This window comes from Narcine bancroftii, chromosome 3, assembly GCF_036971445.1.
Source record: "Narcine bancroftii isolate sNarBan1 chromosome 3, sNarBan1.hap1, whole genome shotgun sequence".
NCBI classification, from domain to species: Eukaryota; Metazoa; Chordata; class Chondrichthyes; order Torpediniformes; family Narcinidae; genus Narcine; species Narcine bancroftii.
The window spans coordinates 6,424,710-6,441,411 of NC_091471.1; the positions used below are offsets into that span (position 1 = coordinate 6,424,710).

At 45.1% G+C, this 16,702-nt stretch overlaps 1 protein-coding gene across 7 annotated transcripts in view; it reads right to left on the reverse strand.

The window, feature by feature from the left end:
• exoc6b (exocyst complex component 6B) overlaps positions 1 to 16,702 on the reverse strand; it is an 866,329-nt gene that overhangs the window by 758,950 nt on the left and 90,677 nt on the right. For all 7 annotated transcript variants that reach the window (XR_011353246.1, XM_069923433.1, XM_069923435.1 and 4 more), the window contains exons 2-4: positions 16,391 to 16,556; positions 9,545 to 9,592; positions 6,596 to 6,686 (exon numbers count right to left, since the gene is read on the reverse strand). Coding sequence is in view for 6 of the 7 variants with exons in the window: in XM_069923433.1 (XP_069779534.1) it covers positions 6,596 to 6,686; positions 9,545 to 9,592; positions 16,391 to 16,556 (305 nt within the window). In the remaining variant the exon portion in view is untranslated. The remainder of the gene's footprint in view (positions 1 to 6,595; positions 6,687 to 9,544; positions 9,593 to 16,390; positions 16,557 to 16,702) is intronic.

A 16,702-nucleotide genomic window follows, 5' to 3' on the forward strand; every position in this document is an offset into this window, starting at 1 on the left:
GTTCAAGGTCAACCCAAGCTTGTGGAACTCAAGATTTTGAAAGGAAATGACTAAGGAAATAAATGTGCAAGCCTCCAGCTCTCTTGGTATGATTCAGAAAGAGGCAAATTTTCCCCTGACCGACTGCTCACCCAAAAGCAAAATGTCAAACAGATTATCCAGATGCTTTTATTATTGCTATGTATCATCTAAAAGAATTATTCTTAGAGAGCCAGCAATGACTCAATGGGCCGAACAAACTCCTGGTGCCAGAATAAGTTTATGACTCCATTGATCCAAATTACCCTTTGAAATGTATTATTACATCTGATTCCACTGCCCTTTCAAGCAGCAGATTGCAGATCATTATCACTTGCTGCCTCAGAGAATTCTTTTCTCCCTTTTTGGCAAATCCCTCAAATCTGTCACCTCTGGTTACAGGCTCTGATGCAAGAGGAAGGTTTCACTCTGCCCATTCCATCAAAATTCCTCAAGTGAAACTTGATGACTGAACATTCATTTAACAATTGGCAGGTTAAGAGAAGTGCACAGTAATGTTTTCACACTTCCTTCTTTCAGTATTTCACCAGGAGTGGATGGATCTTCATCAACTAGCAATAGCAGCTTTAAAATCTGAATTCTACAACTCACTGTATGTGCTCTATTTGAGATTAGACACAACTGGAGACTTTGAGCACCTGGAGTTTAACATTCTGATTTGGTGACCTTGAAGAAGGCTCACCAGCGGCTATCCTTCGTGAGGAGATTTGGCATGTCACCAAAGAGACTTGCAAATTTCTAAAGGTGTTCGGGGGAGAGCATTCTGGCTGGTTCCATCACTGTCTGGTAAGGAGGTGCCAATGCACACAACAGGAAGAGAGTGGTGAACGCTTCACACAGAGTAGTGGAGTGTGGAACGAGCTGCCAGCTGAAATGGTGAATGTGGCTTCAATTTTAACATTTAAGAAGCATTTGGGCAAGTGCATGGATGGGAGAGGTATGGAGGCCTGTGGACTGGATGCAGGTCAGTGGGACAAGGCAGGAAAATAATTCGGCACAGACTAGAAGGGCCTGTTTCAGTTCTGCAATGTTCTATGATTCCAACTCAGCCAGCTTCATCATGGGTATTAATCCTCACTCCATTAAGAACATCTTCAGGAGTAGGTGTCTCAAGAAAGCAGCCTCTATCATCAAGGACCCCCACCACCCAGGCCATGGCCTCTTCTCACTGCTACCATCGGGAAAGAGGTACAGGAGCCTGAAGACAAGCACCCAGCGGCACAAAAAAGGCTTCTTCCCCACAGCCATCAGATTTGTGAATGGACAATGAACCACAGACACGACCTCACTTTCTCTTCTTTTTACACTGATTTATTTACTTTTTTAAAATGTACCTGTTCTTTCTTCTTTGGCTTGGCTTCGCAGACAAAGATTTATGGAGGGGTATGTCCACGTCTGCTGCAGGCTCGTTTGTGGCTGACAAGTCCGATGCGGGACAGGCAGACACGGTTTCAGCGGTTGCAAGGGAAAATTGGTTGGTTGGGGTTGGGTGTTGGGCTTTTCCTCCTTTGTCTTTTGTCAGTGAGGTGGGCTCTGCGGTCTTCTTCAAAGGAGGTTGCTGCCCGCCAAACTGTGAGGCGCCAAGATACACGGTTGCATCTTGGAAAATGTACCTGTAATACTGCTACAAAGCAATTAATTTTGTGGCACATGTTCATGACTATAAATTTGGATTCTGATTCTGGTCAAAGCAGAGCTCAGCATGGGATATCCTTTGGGAAGAACTTGCCTTCACATGCAGCATTGTAACAGGTAAAACTACAAAGTCCATCAGGTGCAGTGAACTGCTTCAAAGCAGGTCTGCTTGTGTAACATCGGGTAGCTTAACAGCCAATTTACACACTAACAGCTCGTAATGTGATACTGTCTTCTTTAGCTTGGCTTCGCGGACGAAGATTAATGGAAGGGTAATATCCACGTCAGCTGCAGGCTCGTTTGTGGCTGACAAGACGGATGCGGATGAGGGATACTGTAGTTGCAGGCAAACAATTGGCCAAGAAACCCTTCTCTTTGAGACTTCATAGACCCAATGCGAACCACAGCAGCAGGCTAATTGGAAACTGAGGCTCGACATTTAATGGGAAGGTCAGCATCTCAAACAATACGCTTTTTCTTGATACAGAAGCGCTGACCAAAAACCTCCGGAAGCAGTGAACAACAGGTTTAGCGTGAGCAGGGAGCTTTAAAATTAACACAGAAGAGATTTGGGAGATTAAAAGCCATTAAAATTCCTGCTTCTGATTCCAAGGTCTTTGTGCAGACAGTGGGTGCCACCTTCCAGAATGACAAATGCTTATTTTGGAAGGGTGGCAGAGTTAGTGAAAAGGTTAGCGCAACTCTATTACAGTAAGCCGGGTTCAAATCTGGTGCTGCCTGAAGGACTTTGTATTGTCTGCATGGGTTACCTCCGGGTGCTCCAGCTTCCTCCCATCCTTCAAAACATAGAGGTGTTGAGGTTAATTGGGGTATTTGGGTAGCCTGATATCGTAACCAACCATTGAAAATGTGGTAACACTGTGCTTTAAAAATAAAATGAGGACAGGCCAAAACCAAGACCACAAGACAAAGGACTGGAATTAGGCCATTCGGCCCATTATCTGCCCACCCATTCCATCATGGCTGATTTACTATCCTTTACAACCCCATTCTGGTGCCTTCTCCCTGTAACACTTGATTCCCTTCTTGATCAAGAACAGATATTAAAAGTGAATTTACCCTTAGATCAGGTGTTGTTTTTATTAGGAGATTTAAGTCGATAGCTGTAAGATTGAGATTGACTAAGTATCAAATTGAATTTTGCATTTGGCCTTGGATGTTTCAAAAAAGTGCATGGAAATCTGATATGATTTTAAGTATGAAAAGATGGCATAATAAAATGAGAGTTTGTATTCCTTTAGAAAAGATTACATATAATTTAAGAGACAAATATTTTTTTCCCTTTATTAAAGTTTGGAGCCCTTATCTGAAAATTATTGGTGTTAGAATTTCATTTCTCGGTCCACTTCGATAGGTGTCACCACTCAATTCTCCTCCCTCTATTCCAAAGCGACATTTTTGTATTCTGAGGCTGTGTCCTCTGGTCCCAGATTCCCACACCAGAGGAAACATCCTCTCTACGTCCACTCTATCCAGGCCTTTCAGCATTTGATAGGTTTCAATAAGATTCCCCTTCATTATAATTTATATTTATAAATATTCAGCACCGCAACAGGCCATTTCGGCTCACGAGTCCGTGCCGTCCAATTTAAACCCAATAAACCTACACCCCCAGCACATTTCAAATGGGGGGAGTAAACTGGAACCCCGCCAGGGAAAACCCACGGAGACACAGGGGGAATGTACAAACTCCTTACAGACAGCGCGGGATTCGAACCCAAGTCCCAATCGCTGGTGCTGCGCCAACCGCTTCACTCATTCTTCTAAACTCCAGCGGGTATAAACCCAGACCTATCAAATATGAAATTCCTTGCGCTCTGGGGATCATCCTTGTAAACCTCTTCTGGACCCTCTCTGGAGGATCTAGAGCCTATAACTGCACACAATATTCCAAATGTGGCCTGACCAATGCTTTATAAAGCCTCACCATCACATCCCTGCTCATAATATTCGATCCCTCTCAAAATGAATGCCAACATTCCATTTGCCTTCCTTACCACTGAATCTACATGCAAGTTAACCTTTAGAGAGTATTGTAAGAGGACTCCCAAGTCCCTCTGTGTCTCTGATTTCTAAACTCGCTAAAATAGGCCCTGCCTTTATTCCTTCCACCAAAGTGCATGATCTTACACCTCTCTGCCTCCATCTGCCATTTTCTTGTCCAATCTCCTAAGTCCTTCTGCAGACTCAGTGCTTCCTCAACACTACCTGCTTCTCCTCCTATCTTTATATGGTCTGCAACCTAGGCCATAAAGCTGACTCATCCATCATCCAAATCGATGACATAGGACATTGAGATATGGGGACACCAATGCCCCCGAGCCTAAAGCCCTGCTAAAGGTAGTGGACGTGGCCCAGGACATCACAGGCAAAACCCTCCCCACCAGTGAGAACACCGACAGGGAATGCCATCGGAGAGCAGCACCAATCATCGAGGATCCACACCACCCAGCCCAAGCTCTGTTCTCTCTGTTACCATCAGAAAAGAGGTCTAGGTGCCCCAAGACTGGCACCACCAAGTTAAGAAACAGCGGCTATCCCTCCATCATCAGACTCCATCAGAGACTCATTTAAGGACACTTATTTTAGCTTTGTTGGTTTTTTTAATCTCTGTATATATTGCACAGTCAGTTGGTCTACATTTATTTATTTGTTTACATGTGTACATTGAGTACAGTTTTTTTTGCACTGCCAATAAGTGGTAATTCTGGCTCACCCACAGAAAAAGAATCTCAGGATAGTATGTGATGTCTCATATGTACTCGGACAATAATTCTGAAATCAAAAGAGGTACTGAGGCTTGTCCTTCCCCACCTGGAGAACGATGCCACATATGCCAGGCTGCTGTTCATCGATTTCAGCTCAACGTTTGGCATCATCACTCCCCAGAGGCTCATGGAGAAGCCGTCCTCGCTGGGACTCAACACCCCTCTCTGTAACTGGATCCTGGACTTCCACAGTCTGGTCCACTGGACCACAGTCTGTCTGGGTTGGCAGAAGAACATCGAACAGCATCACACTGAGCACGGGCACACCGCAGGGCTGTGTGCTCTGCCCGCTCCTGTTCACACAACTGACCCACAACTGCGTCGGCAGATCCAGTTGCAACAGTATCATCAAGTTTGCAGATGGCACAACAGTCACTGGGCCTCATCAGCCACAATGCTTCCTATTCACTTACCTTACCTGTCTAAATCCCTGTTGAACATTACAATTGTCCCTGCTTCCAGCACTTACTCTGGCAGCTCATTCCACAGATCCACTGCTATGTGATAAAGTAGACCCTCAGATCACCTATAAATCCTTCCCCTTTCATTGTAAATCTATACGGTATAGTTTTAGATCAACCAACTTTAAGGGGAAAAAAAAATGCTTTGATTATTTACCTTATTGATGACCATTACAATTTTATCAATCTCCGCCTCCAATTCTGCAAGGAGAAAAGTCCCAGCCTACTCAGTCCCTCCTGATGACTCAAGTCTTCCAATCCTGGAAAGAGCCTTGTGAATCTTTTCTGCACTCTTTCCAGCTTAATGTACCACCACCTTCTTGTGCAGTTAAAGATTCAATTTATTGTCATGTAATAAAGACCGTGCAATATTGGTTTTCATCCGCCATAAGGCAGATTGAATATCACCAGAAATTGCCTGAAGTGCTTCTTACAGTCAGAAAATGAGAAGCAAATGAGAGTCCCCTCAGAGTCACCAAGCGCCTGTGGATCCGTCTCCAGCCCTCCTGCAGCCCCTACAGCCACACTGAATCCAGTCCAAACCATCAGCAGTCCAAGCTCCAGATCCCAACCGCCGACACGATCGGGAACCCCTCAGCGTCCTCGGCTCCCTCTCACATCCCAGTTCCAATGCCTAGTATCCCTTCAGCCAGTCTCCAGCAGGCCACAGTCCAGTGGGAATCTCTCGACGCAGTCGCCAACAGCCCACAGCCTGCATGGGTTCCCCGCCTCGAGTCATGAGCATCCCACCACAGTTGTAACGCCCTGACTGGTGAAGGCAAGCATTCCCAATACCTCTTCGCAACTATTGCGATGGCATTTTAAGGTAACCTGTGACCACGTTGCCCAACACCCTCCAGGCCCCTCTCATTTGCCCTAGTTTGACCGACCCAAGTGCGTCACCTCGCACTTATCAAAATTCCACCTGCTCTCTGTTGGTCCCTGGTTCAGTTGATCAAGGTCCTTTTGCAATCTTAGCAACCTTCAAGTTTATTGTCATCTGATTGTACAAGTACAACCCAATGAAACAGCGTTCTCCGGTCCTCGATGCAAAAACACGCAAGCACACGCCCAGAATTAACATACAGACAAACAATACATGTGCTGTAGGTATAAAAAATATGTAAATATTGTTTCACAGATAGTAGAGTCTCGGAGGGTTTGTACGAGTAGAAGCACCCTCACTGTCCCACTCTCCTGCTTTTTCCTCGTAGTCAATCAAATATTTTCTTGTTCAAGTCTTCAATCCAATTCCCTCTCTTTTGTATCACCCAACCCGTAACAAGCTACAGAATGAGATTCATCTTTTCCACTGGATTTCTTTTATCGCGATTATCCTAAACGTGACCATGAGCAACTTCCAGTTCCCAAGCATTCACAAGAGGGAGTGAAGGTTTGCAATCACAGATACCATTCCAAGTGCAACACTAAAGTCTGCAGATGCTGTGATTGCAGTAAAAACACACAGCAATGCTGGAGAAACTCAGCTGGTCTTGGAGCGTCCATATATTGCCAACGTTTCGGGCCTGAGCCCTTCTTCAAGGAACAGACACCATTCCGCCTTAAGTACATTATGACATTTGGTTCCCCTTAGCATGGCCTTGTCCGAAGCATAACTGCTGACCCCAATAATCATACCTACAGAGATGGCTTCACATTGGGGTCACTTACCTGGGAGACACAGGGTCAGTTGGTCCACTGTAGCAGCAATGTTCCTCTGCTGTGATCGACACTTCTTTAGTTCCTCCATTTCAATGATTAACTGTGAGTCGTGGAAAAGAAGGAAATGTATTAATTGTCTTTCCAATGACCAGCTGAAAATTCTCAGTGTTCATTCGTGGATGTCAAGGGCTTGGCTGTCAACATCTCAGTCTCCAGGGGCCGACAAATAACTTTTCATGTTTCCGGAATACTAGTGGAAGTACGGTCGCGTTTCCGGGGAAATTGGCAGACGGACCTTCACATTTCTGGGTGGGGGGGGAAGGGTGTAGTAAGACTGTCACGTTTCCAGGGCAAGGGCGACTGTAGACAGACAGGGGAGTGGTGGACAGACATTTACATTTCCAAGGGAACAGCGGATGGATAGTTGTGTTTCCAGGGGAATAGCTGACAGACACTGACGTTTCTGGGGGAACAGTAGACATACAATCGCATTTCCGGGGGAACGGTAGATAGACAGTCATACTTCCAGACGAACAGCTCACAGACAGTCATATTTCCAGAGGAACAGCAGACAGACAGCCATGTTTCCGGGGGCACAGCGGATGGACAGTCAGGCTTTTGGGGGAATAGCGAACTAGGAGTCCCGTTTCCGAAGGGAGAGCAAATTGGCAGTCATGTTTCCTGGGAGGGTGATGTTTCATGGGCAAATGTGGCTCAGTTGTCAGATTTCACCCTGGATCTTTATTAATCAACTTGATCCCTTTGCCTGCTGACTGCATGCTGTCTGAGTGTCACCACCCATAGCCTTAACAAACACCTTCTCTGGGTTTGGTCAAAATCATGGTCTAAAGTATTCATTCTCAACCTTTAGGACTCTCCTCAAAGTTTATGGGCCTCCTTCCCTATGAAGCAGTTAAGCTTTGATTTCTTCCCTACTTCTCTCCTATCGACTACCTTTTAACATAACATAACAATTACAGCACGGAAACAGGCCATTAGGCCCTTCTAGACCACACCGAACCAAACCTCTCTAGTCCCACCTACCTGCACAAAGACCATACCCTCCACCTTCTTCTCATCCATATACCTGTCCAGCTTTTTCTTAAATAATAAAATTGACTCTGCCGTCACTATTTCTCCCGGAAGCTCATTCCACACCGCTACCACTCTCTGAGCAAAGAAGTTCCCCCCCATGTTACCTCTAAACCTCTGCCCCTTAACTCTTAACTCATGTCCTCTTGTTTCAATCTCTCCTACTCTTAACGGAAATAATCTATCCACATCCACTCTGTCTATCCCTTTCACAATCTTAAATACCTCTATCAAATCCCCTCTCAACCTTCTACGCTCCAAAGAATAAAGACCTAATCTGCCCAATCTCTCCCTTTTTTAAAAAAAAAAAGAAAAATAATTGTTACTTGAGATGCTGTGTCCCGCAGGGACCCTGTGGAGAATCACCAGTGGTAATTTCCTTTGCGTACCTCACAGCCCTGACTTGAGCCCTGCCGAATCCAAGACAGTAAACAATAATACTCAGTGGTTCAGACAGTAGAAATGTACTGGATCGGGACCCTTCATTGAAACGAAAGTAGGAAGAGGTGAGAGCAGATACATCAAGGGGGAAAGAAAAAGGAGGAGGAGAAAGAAGCTGGAAAGGGGTGAAGAGGCGATAGGGTATTGGATAGGGTGGGAGGTGGGGAGAAAGGTAAAGTTAGTCACCGAACTACAGGAAAGAGATCAATAAGAGATTGACTAGGATGTTGCCCGGTCATCAGGAACTGAGTTACAGGGAAAGGTTAAACAAGTTAGGACTTTACTCCCTGGAGCATTGAAGAATGAGTGGAGATTTGATAGAGGTATTTAAAATTATGAAGAGGATAGATAGAGTAAATGTCGATAGGCTTTTTCCACTGAGAGTCAGTGAGATTCAAACCAGAGGACATGGGTTAAGAGTGAAAGGGGAAAAGTTTAGGGGGATCTTCTTCACACAGAGACTGGTGGAAATGTGCAATGAGCTCCAAACTGAACTGATAAAGGCGGGCTCAATTTTAACATTTATGGAAAATTTGAACAGTTCCATGGATGGGAGAGGTATGGAGGGCTATGGACTGGGTGCAGGTTTGTGGGACAAGGCAGAAAAATAGTTTGGCACAAAGGGCCTGTTTCTGTGCTGTAATGTTCTAGGGTTCTATGGAGAGAACAAATGGAGGGAGGGGGAAAGTAAGATCGATGGTAGATGAAGAAGAAATGGAAAATGTGGAACCAGATTTAGCTGGGGATTAGCTAAAATTAGAAAAAACTGCTGGGTTTAAGGGTATCCCTGAGGGATATGATGTGTTGTTCCTCAAGTCTATGTTTGGCCTCACCCTGGCAATGGAGGATACCGAGGCAGATATGTCTGTGTTGGAATGCTGAAGAGAATTGAAATGGCTGATTACTTGAGGATCAAACCTGCACACAAGTACACACACACTCTCAATCAGTACAGGTGTTCAGCAAAGTGGTCGCCCAAATTCATTTAAACCTTTGGACTCCGGCCATTTATAACCTTTCATAATATACACTTCAGACGTGGTCGACAGGTAAAGGACAGTACGAACCAGCTAGTAATTAGATATTAAATCAGTCCCAGAAAACAGGAACATTGAGAACAGGGATACGGAGGCCAAAGGGTTAAAGCCCAGCTACATTATCTCTCGCCTAAGTAACTCTCTAATCAATTCACAGCTAAATGTACAGCTACAACCCAGAGCTTACATCTTCAAGGTCTGGAGAAGACGTCAACAAATATTAAGAGAAGCCAAGTTGCCTTGTGAGCTTCCTTTATTTCATAAAAGAAATTCATGAAAAGGACGAACAGCAGCAGGGCTACACATAAACAGTCCACTGGAAATGTAGCTATGATCAGAGCACAAGACTCAGAGTAAAGTGTGATTCAGTAATCTAAACTGAACTCACCTCCCTTCCTGATGCTTGCAGCTTGTCATTGGTATCAGTCACCTGGATCTGAGACAAAAAAAGGTCCTTTTAGAAATGCTCAAAGGAACATTAATTCTAGCTAAATTGGCAGGTTGTACACAATAAATGCACAAATTATTACACAAATTATTAGGGATGTTGCTTAGTTTTGCTGCATTATCCCAAGAAGAAATTTTGAATATCCAGAGGGTGAATAAAGAGTCACCCAAAATCTAGATGAAAGTTAGCACTCAGAAGCTACTGGCAAGCAAACAATGCAGAACACAAGAAACTCTCCAACACCTGAAACTCAAGCACAAAAAACTCTCCAGCACATGAAACTCTCCAGCACAAGAAACTTTCCAGCACATGAAACTCTCCAGCACATGAAACTCTCCAGCACATGAAACTCTCCAGCTCAAGAAACTTTCCAGCACATGAAACTCTCCAGCACATGAAACTCTCCAGCTCAAGAAACTCTCCAGCTCAAGAAACTCTCCAGCACATGAAACTCTCCAGCTCAAGAAACTCTCCAGCACATGAAACTCTCCAGCTCAAGAAACTCTCCAGCACATGAAACTCTCCAGCTCAAGAAACTCTCCAGCACATGAAACTCTCCAGCACATGAAACTTTCCAGCACATGAAACTCTCCAGCTCATGAAACTCTCCAGCTCAAGAAACTCTCCAGCACATGAAACTCTCCAGCACAAGAAACTCTCCAGCTCAAGAAACTTTCCAGCACATGAAACTCTCCAGCACATGAAACTCTCCAGCTCAAGAAACTTTCCAGCACATGAAACTCTCCAGCACATGAAACTCTCCAGCTCAAGAAACTCTCCAGCACAAGAAACTCTCCAGCACCTGAAACTCTGCAACACATGAAACTTTCTAACACATGAAACTTTCTGTCAAGGTGGCGATGGTTTTAACTGGCTCGTTCCTGTTCCCAATTCACATCTTTGCATGCATCAATAATCAAAGCACTGAACATGTTTAAGAACTTATTGCATTGCAATGTCAATATCATGTGATTTAGACACAGACAGTTTGATTTCAGGAACATCCATCTCCATTTTAAAAAACATTTAGACAGGTGGATAGATAGGAGTTAAGAGGGATGTGGGCCAAATGAAGACAAATGTGACATTGGGCCAAAATGCCTGTTTCGATGCTGAAGATATATGTGGCTGTGAGGTTTTCTCCTCAATTCCCATTGTTGCAGATTTGCAGAACAGATCCCAGGCACGAGATTGAAGAATTTCCAGAATCTATTGGCCCTACCGAAGTACTGCCACAGAATCTATTGGCCCTGCCGCAGAATCTATTGGCCCTGCCACAGAGTCTATTGGCCCTGCTGCAGTCCTGCCATCAGTTACATTCTGCTAAGAATATTACTTCCCTTCCATGATCTTCAAATAAAGGCACACATCAACTTACCCTGAGGGATGGGTCCCACAAATCTTGCCTCCCTGAAGGTCAGTTCCACAGACATTGATTCATATTTGGAACAGGGTGTCACAGGCTCTGACTTTCAATGGGCAAAAGGTCTACAAGCATAAACTCTACACCAGGAGAAGAGTTCCATGTGCAACTGAATTTTCCTGGAGGATCGGTACATACTCATTGTTTCATATTAGGATATCGATATCACAGGCAGCAAACGCTTTCTGAAGTGCAGTTCCAAACATCAACTCTCACTCGATGACAAGTCTACAGTTATCGTCTGGAGAACACAATGCTGGAGAAACTCAGCTGGTCAAACAGTGTACTCTGTATAGCAAAGATAGAGATACAAATCCAACATTTCGGGCTTAAGCACTTCATCAATGTATGAGCAAAATATGTTGGCAGGCGCCTGAACAAAATGGGAGTGGAAAGGGTAAGGACAGGGGGATGAGCAGTCTCACAGGCAGAGGGAGGGCACCTCAGCAAACAAGGGAAGGAGGATGGCTCTGTGAATGGAGAGGGAAGGGGATGGTGAGCCAGAGGAAAGTAGACAAAGGGAAAGGGAAGGGAGGAAGAACTGAAAGCAGAAACCGGAGAAGTCGATGTTCATGCCATCCGGTTGCAGAGTGCCCAGAAGGAAAATCAAATGTTGTTCCTCCAATTTATGGGTGATCTTGGTGGGAGACTAAGAGGTGCAAGGCATTATTTTACTGTCAAAGTCATAGAGTTTTATGGCATGGAACAGGTTCTGCCCATGCCAAGCTATTCCCTGTATTTGAAATGTATCCCCTCAGCTATTCCTATCCTGTTTTAATGTCTTTTGAATATTCCATTTGCACCTGCCTCTACCACTTCCTAGTCTGTGTAGAAAAAAATAAGTATCCCCTCCCTACATTCCTTTTAAATCTTGCCCCCGACCTTACATTTGTGCCGTCAGCTTTGGACCCCTCCCCAAGACTTGACCTTATGATTTTATATGCCCCACACACACCTGTGTAACAAATGATCCCGTGTAACAGTGTTTCCCCCCCCCCACTTTTTTGCCCCAAAAATGGCAGGTTTTTTGTATGACCTGTGTAAAAGTCAACCCCCCCCCCCATTTTTGGTTCCAACTGTCCACCCACCAGACCACCCAAAGCCCCAACCACAAACACTCTCCTAAGACCCAACCAACCACCCATCCAAGCTCCTGACACCCTGGCTGCAAACCCTCACCTCATCCATCCCCTCCCTGAGTGTCCGATTTGCTGAACGCCCGCCCATCCGAGCTCCTGACACCCCAGCCGCAAACCCTCACCTCGGCCGCCAACTCTCTGAGTACCCAATATGCGATCACCTGCACATTCGAGCTCCCAACACACCGGCCACAAACCCTCACCTCAGCCGCCCACCTCTTTGAGTGCCCAATATCCCGATCCACCCATCCGAGCTCCCAACATCCCAATCATGGATCATTGCCCTGGTCATCTGCCCTCCAGAGCTCCCAAGGCCCTGGCCACAGGCTCTCTCCGAAGACCCAATAGCCCGCCCATCTGAGCTCCCAACGCCCCAACCACAGACCTTCTTCTTGGCCACCCACTTATCTGTGTGCCTGATATCCTGATTGCCCATCCATCTGAGCTCCTGAAGCCCCAACTGCGAACACTCGCCTCGGCCACCCACCAATCTGAGTCCCCGATACCCAAATCACCCACCCATCCAAGCTCCCAATGCTCCAAACATGGACCTTCGCTTCAGCCGGCCCCTGGAGTTCCCAACGCCCCGAACACAGGTCCTCATCCTGGCCGCCCACCCACTAGACCTGTCAACATTCCGGCCTGGTTCTTTCCTAGATCCAACTGGCTACCGATCTGAGCTCCCAATGCCCCAGCCACAAACTCTTTCCTCGGTCCCGAATGCCTACCCATCTGAGCTTCCGACGTCCCAGCCACAGACTTACCACATGGTCCCGGACATCCAAGCTCCCGATGAAAACACGGTCAGGGGGACCGTGTAAAAGTCAACCCCTCCCCAAATTTGAGCCTAAGAATTGGTCCCCAAAACTCGACTTCTACGTGAGTATATATGGTACCTCTATATTTTCCCTTCACTTTCGCGAAAAAATCTCCCAGCATATTCAGCTTCTCATATTTCAAGCCTTCCTGAACTGGTAAAATTCTTCTCAATCTTTTCCAGCTGAATAATTACCCTCCCAATGAGTATGTACCGATCCTCCAGGAAAATTCAGTGCTCATGGAACTCTTCTCCTGGTGTAGAGTTTATGCTTGTAGACCTTTTGCCCATTGAAAGTCAGAGCCTGTGACACCCTGTTCCAAATATGAATCAATGTCTGTGGAACTGACCTTCAGGGAGGCAACATTTGTGGGACCCATCCCTCAGGGTGAGTTGATGTGTGCCTTTATTTGAAAATCATGCGTCACCGATGCTGCCTGAAATATTTTTATGTTTTAATTGAGCCATACAGCACGGTAACAGGCCCTTTCAGCCCACGAGCCCGCGTTGCCCAATTACACCCAATTGACCTACCACCCCCTCATACGTTTTGAAGGTGGGAGGAAACTGGAGCCCCCAGATGAAACCCACACAGACACAGGGAGAACGGACAAACCCCTTACAGAAGGATTCGAACCCGGCTCGCTGGTGCTGTCCAGCCCTATGTGTGGTCTAAACTACATCTTGTACATTTGAAAAATGTCGTCCCTGGTCTTGTACTCAATACCAGGACCAAGGGGGCCCACAGGTGTCAATTCCTATAACTTCACCTTTACCATTGTTAGAATCCATTTGCCACAAATTTGCCTGGTCACCTAATCTACCAATTACTCTTTAAAACACTACAGCACAGTACAGGCCTTTGGCCCTCGATTTGTGGTGACCCATATATTCCTTAATAAAAAAGTGTTAAACCCTCTCTCCCCTCTCACCCTCCATTTTTCTTCTATCCGTGTGCCTAAGAGTCTCTTAAATGCCGCCAATGTTCTAGCCTCAACCACCATCCCTGCCAAGGCATTCCAGGCACCCACAACTCTTTTGTGTAAAATACTTACCCCTGAAGTCTCCCCTAAACCTCCCTCCCTTCACTTTACACTTAGGACCACTAGTGTTTACTATTTCTGCCCTGGGAAACAGGTGCTGGCCATCCAGCCTATCTAAGCCCTCAGAATCTCTTAGACCTCTATGAAGTCTCCTCCCATCCTTCTTCACTTCAAAGAGAATAGTCCCAGCTCCGCTAACCTTGCCTCCCGGATCATACTCCCATTCTCACATGGCTGTCCATGGCCTTATGCACTGTGCTACCCTGACCGCCCGCAGATTGGAGGAACAACACCTTATTTTCCATCTGGGCACTCTCCAGCCACGTGGCATGAACATTGACTTCACTGTTTTCCATTAAAGCTTCTTGCCTTTTCTTTCCCTTCCCCTCTTTTCCTGTCATTTCCAGCCATTCCCCCCTCTCCTTCATTCCCCTCCCTCCCTTCTCCACCTCTCATCTCCTATCTTTGACACCCCCGCTCTCCCCTCCGGACGCTTGGCGTCATTTTCTCATACTTGGTCGAAGGGCTCAGTGATGTATCTTCACCCTTGTTACATAAAGGACAGTGATTGTTTGACCTGCTGACCTTCTCCACCATTTTGTTTTTACTTCAACCACAGTGTCTACAGAATTTTGTGATTTACTTATTGCTTCATAGAACATTTTCCAAACCAGGCAACATCCTGGTAAATCCTGTCTGCACCCTCCCCATGGTAAACTTAACAAAATAAAATAGGGCTAAAAAAGCAAGACTAAGCGATATCTTGGAGGACCTACTATCCCATCCACAACCATGCCACTCCAATGTGTGTCATACTGATGCTCCACTGTTTTACTGCACAATTATTCTACAAAAAATTCAGTTAATGTGGAAGACAATTCATTCAAGTGGACTATGCAAGTGTTATAAATATCTTCATGTGGATCTCCAAATCATCCTTCCTGCCTTTCCATTAGCCACTCTGCTTCAACCCTTCCACAACTACATCTGTCCACCCTCCTCCTTGATCACCTCCTGTCCCTCTCCGCTCTCACGCTAAAATGTTGACAATTCTTTCCCTGTGACCCCCCCCACCCCACAGATTGTTTTTTTTTTAGCTCGAGAGGCTATGAACCAGGTCTGAAATGGTCCAAACAGATTTCAGTGGTTCATGATGGTGGCCACTCTGCCCTCTAAGCTGTGCACATTTTGCAACCATCGCACAAAGGAAATTAATGTGTGCACGAAAGGTTAGTTTCCTAAAATAATGTAGAAATTAATAATTTTACCTATTGAAAATAATCTCAGCTAATTGTTTCTGTTAACTAGTTTGTCGGTTTAGAATAAAATCTGAACTAAATGCATTATATCATAGAATGGAATCATACTTGTACTGTATTAAAACATGCCAGTACAGTTTTATTACCCATGAGAGATCAGCTGTGCCAAAATGATCTTGAAACAATTTCAAGTTTACATTTGCACATGTATTCAGTAAGGACGTACCTTAGTCACAGGAAAAATGTTTGCACAACATAAGATTTTTGCGAACACTGGCTACTAAAAATTAGAGGGAACATTGATGGTGGGAAAAACGTTTGCACAACATAAGATTTTTGCAAACACTGGCTACTAAAAATTAGAGGGAACATTGATGGTGGGAAAAACGTTTGCACAACATAAGATTTTTGCGAACACTGGCTACTAAAAATTAGAGGGAACATTGATGGTGGGAAAAACGTTTGCACAACATAAGATTTTTGCGAACACTGGCTACTAAAAATTAGAGGGAACATTGATGGTGGGAAAAACGTTTGCACAACATAAGATTTTTGCGAACACTGGCTACTAAAAATTAGAGGGAACATTGATGGTGGGAAAAACGTTTGCACAACATAAGATTTTTGCGAACACTGGCTACTAAAAATTAGAGGGAACATTGATGGTGGGAAAAACGTTTGCACAACATAAGATTTTTGCAAACACTGGCTACTAAAAATTAGAAGGAACATTGATGGTGGGAAAAACGTTTGCACAACATAAGATTTTTGCGAACACTGGCTACTAAAAATTAGAGGGAACATTGATGGTGGGAAAAACGTTTGCACAACATAAGATTTTTGCGAACACTGGCTACTAAAAATTAGAGGGAACATTGATGGTGGCTCACTTCCAAACTTTCAGGCACACTAAAGGCCCATATCTCATGAAGAAAGAAAAACAAAAACCTCTTCACTCCCGAAATACAATGGTATTTCTTCACACCGGAGCAACCGCACGCCCTTTGAAACAATGGCTAGAAGAGAAGTCTTCCAGCATCAACAGTAATCCCTTTACAGTTTGAGACGATGTCCCATGAAGACAAGAGATGGAAGCATGACACACCTTCAGCTTCTGCGCCTCTCCCCGCACTTTCAACAGCTCCGTGATCGAATCCACAAATCCCTGGAAATGGAAGTTGCACATCTTTTCAATCTCGCGATCGTGGTTCCTGATCCGGGCATCCAGTTTCTCCATGAACCGCCAGTGCTCTTCTCCATCATACACTGACCTGAAATTATTCAGATTTACTGTCAGAGAACATACATGACATCACATACAACCCTGTGATTTCTTTTTCCTGCGGGTGCAATAAAAAACGAACTCAATGTAAATGTGCTACAACCCCATGAAGAATGCATACCGAGCCATACTTCG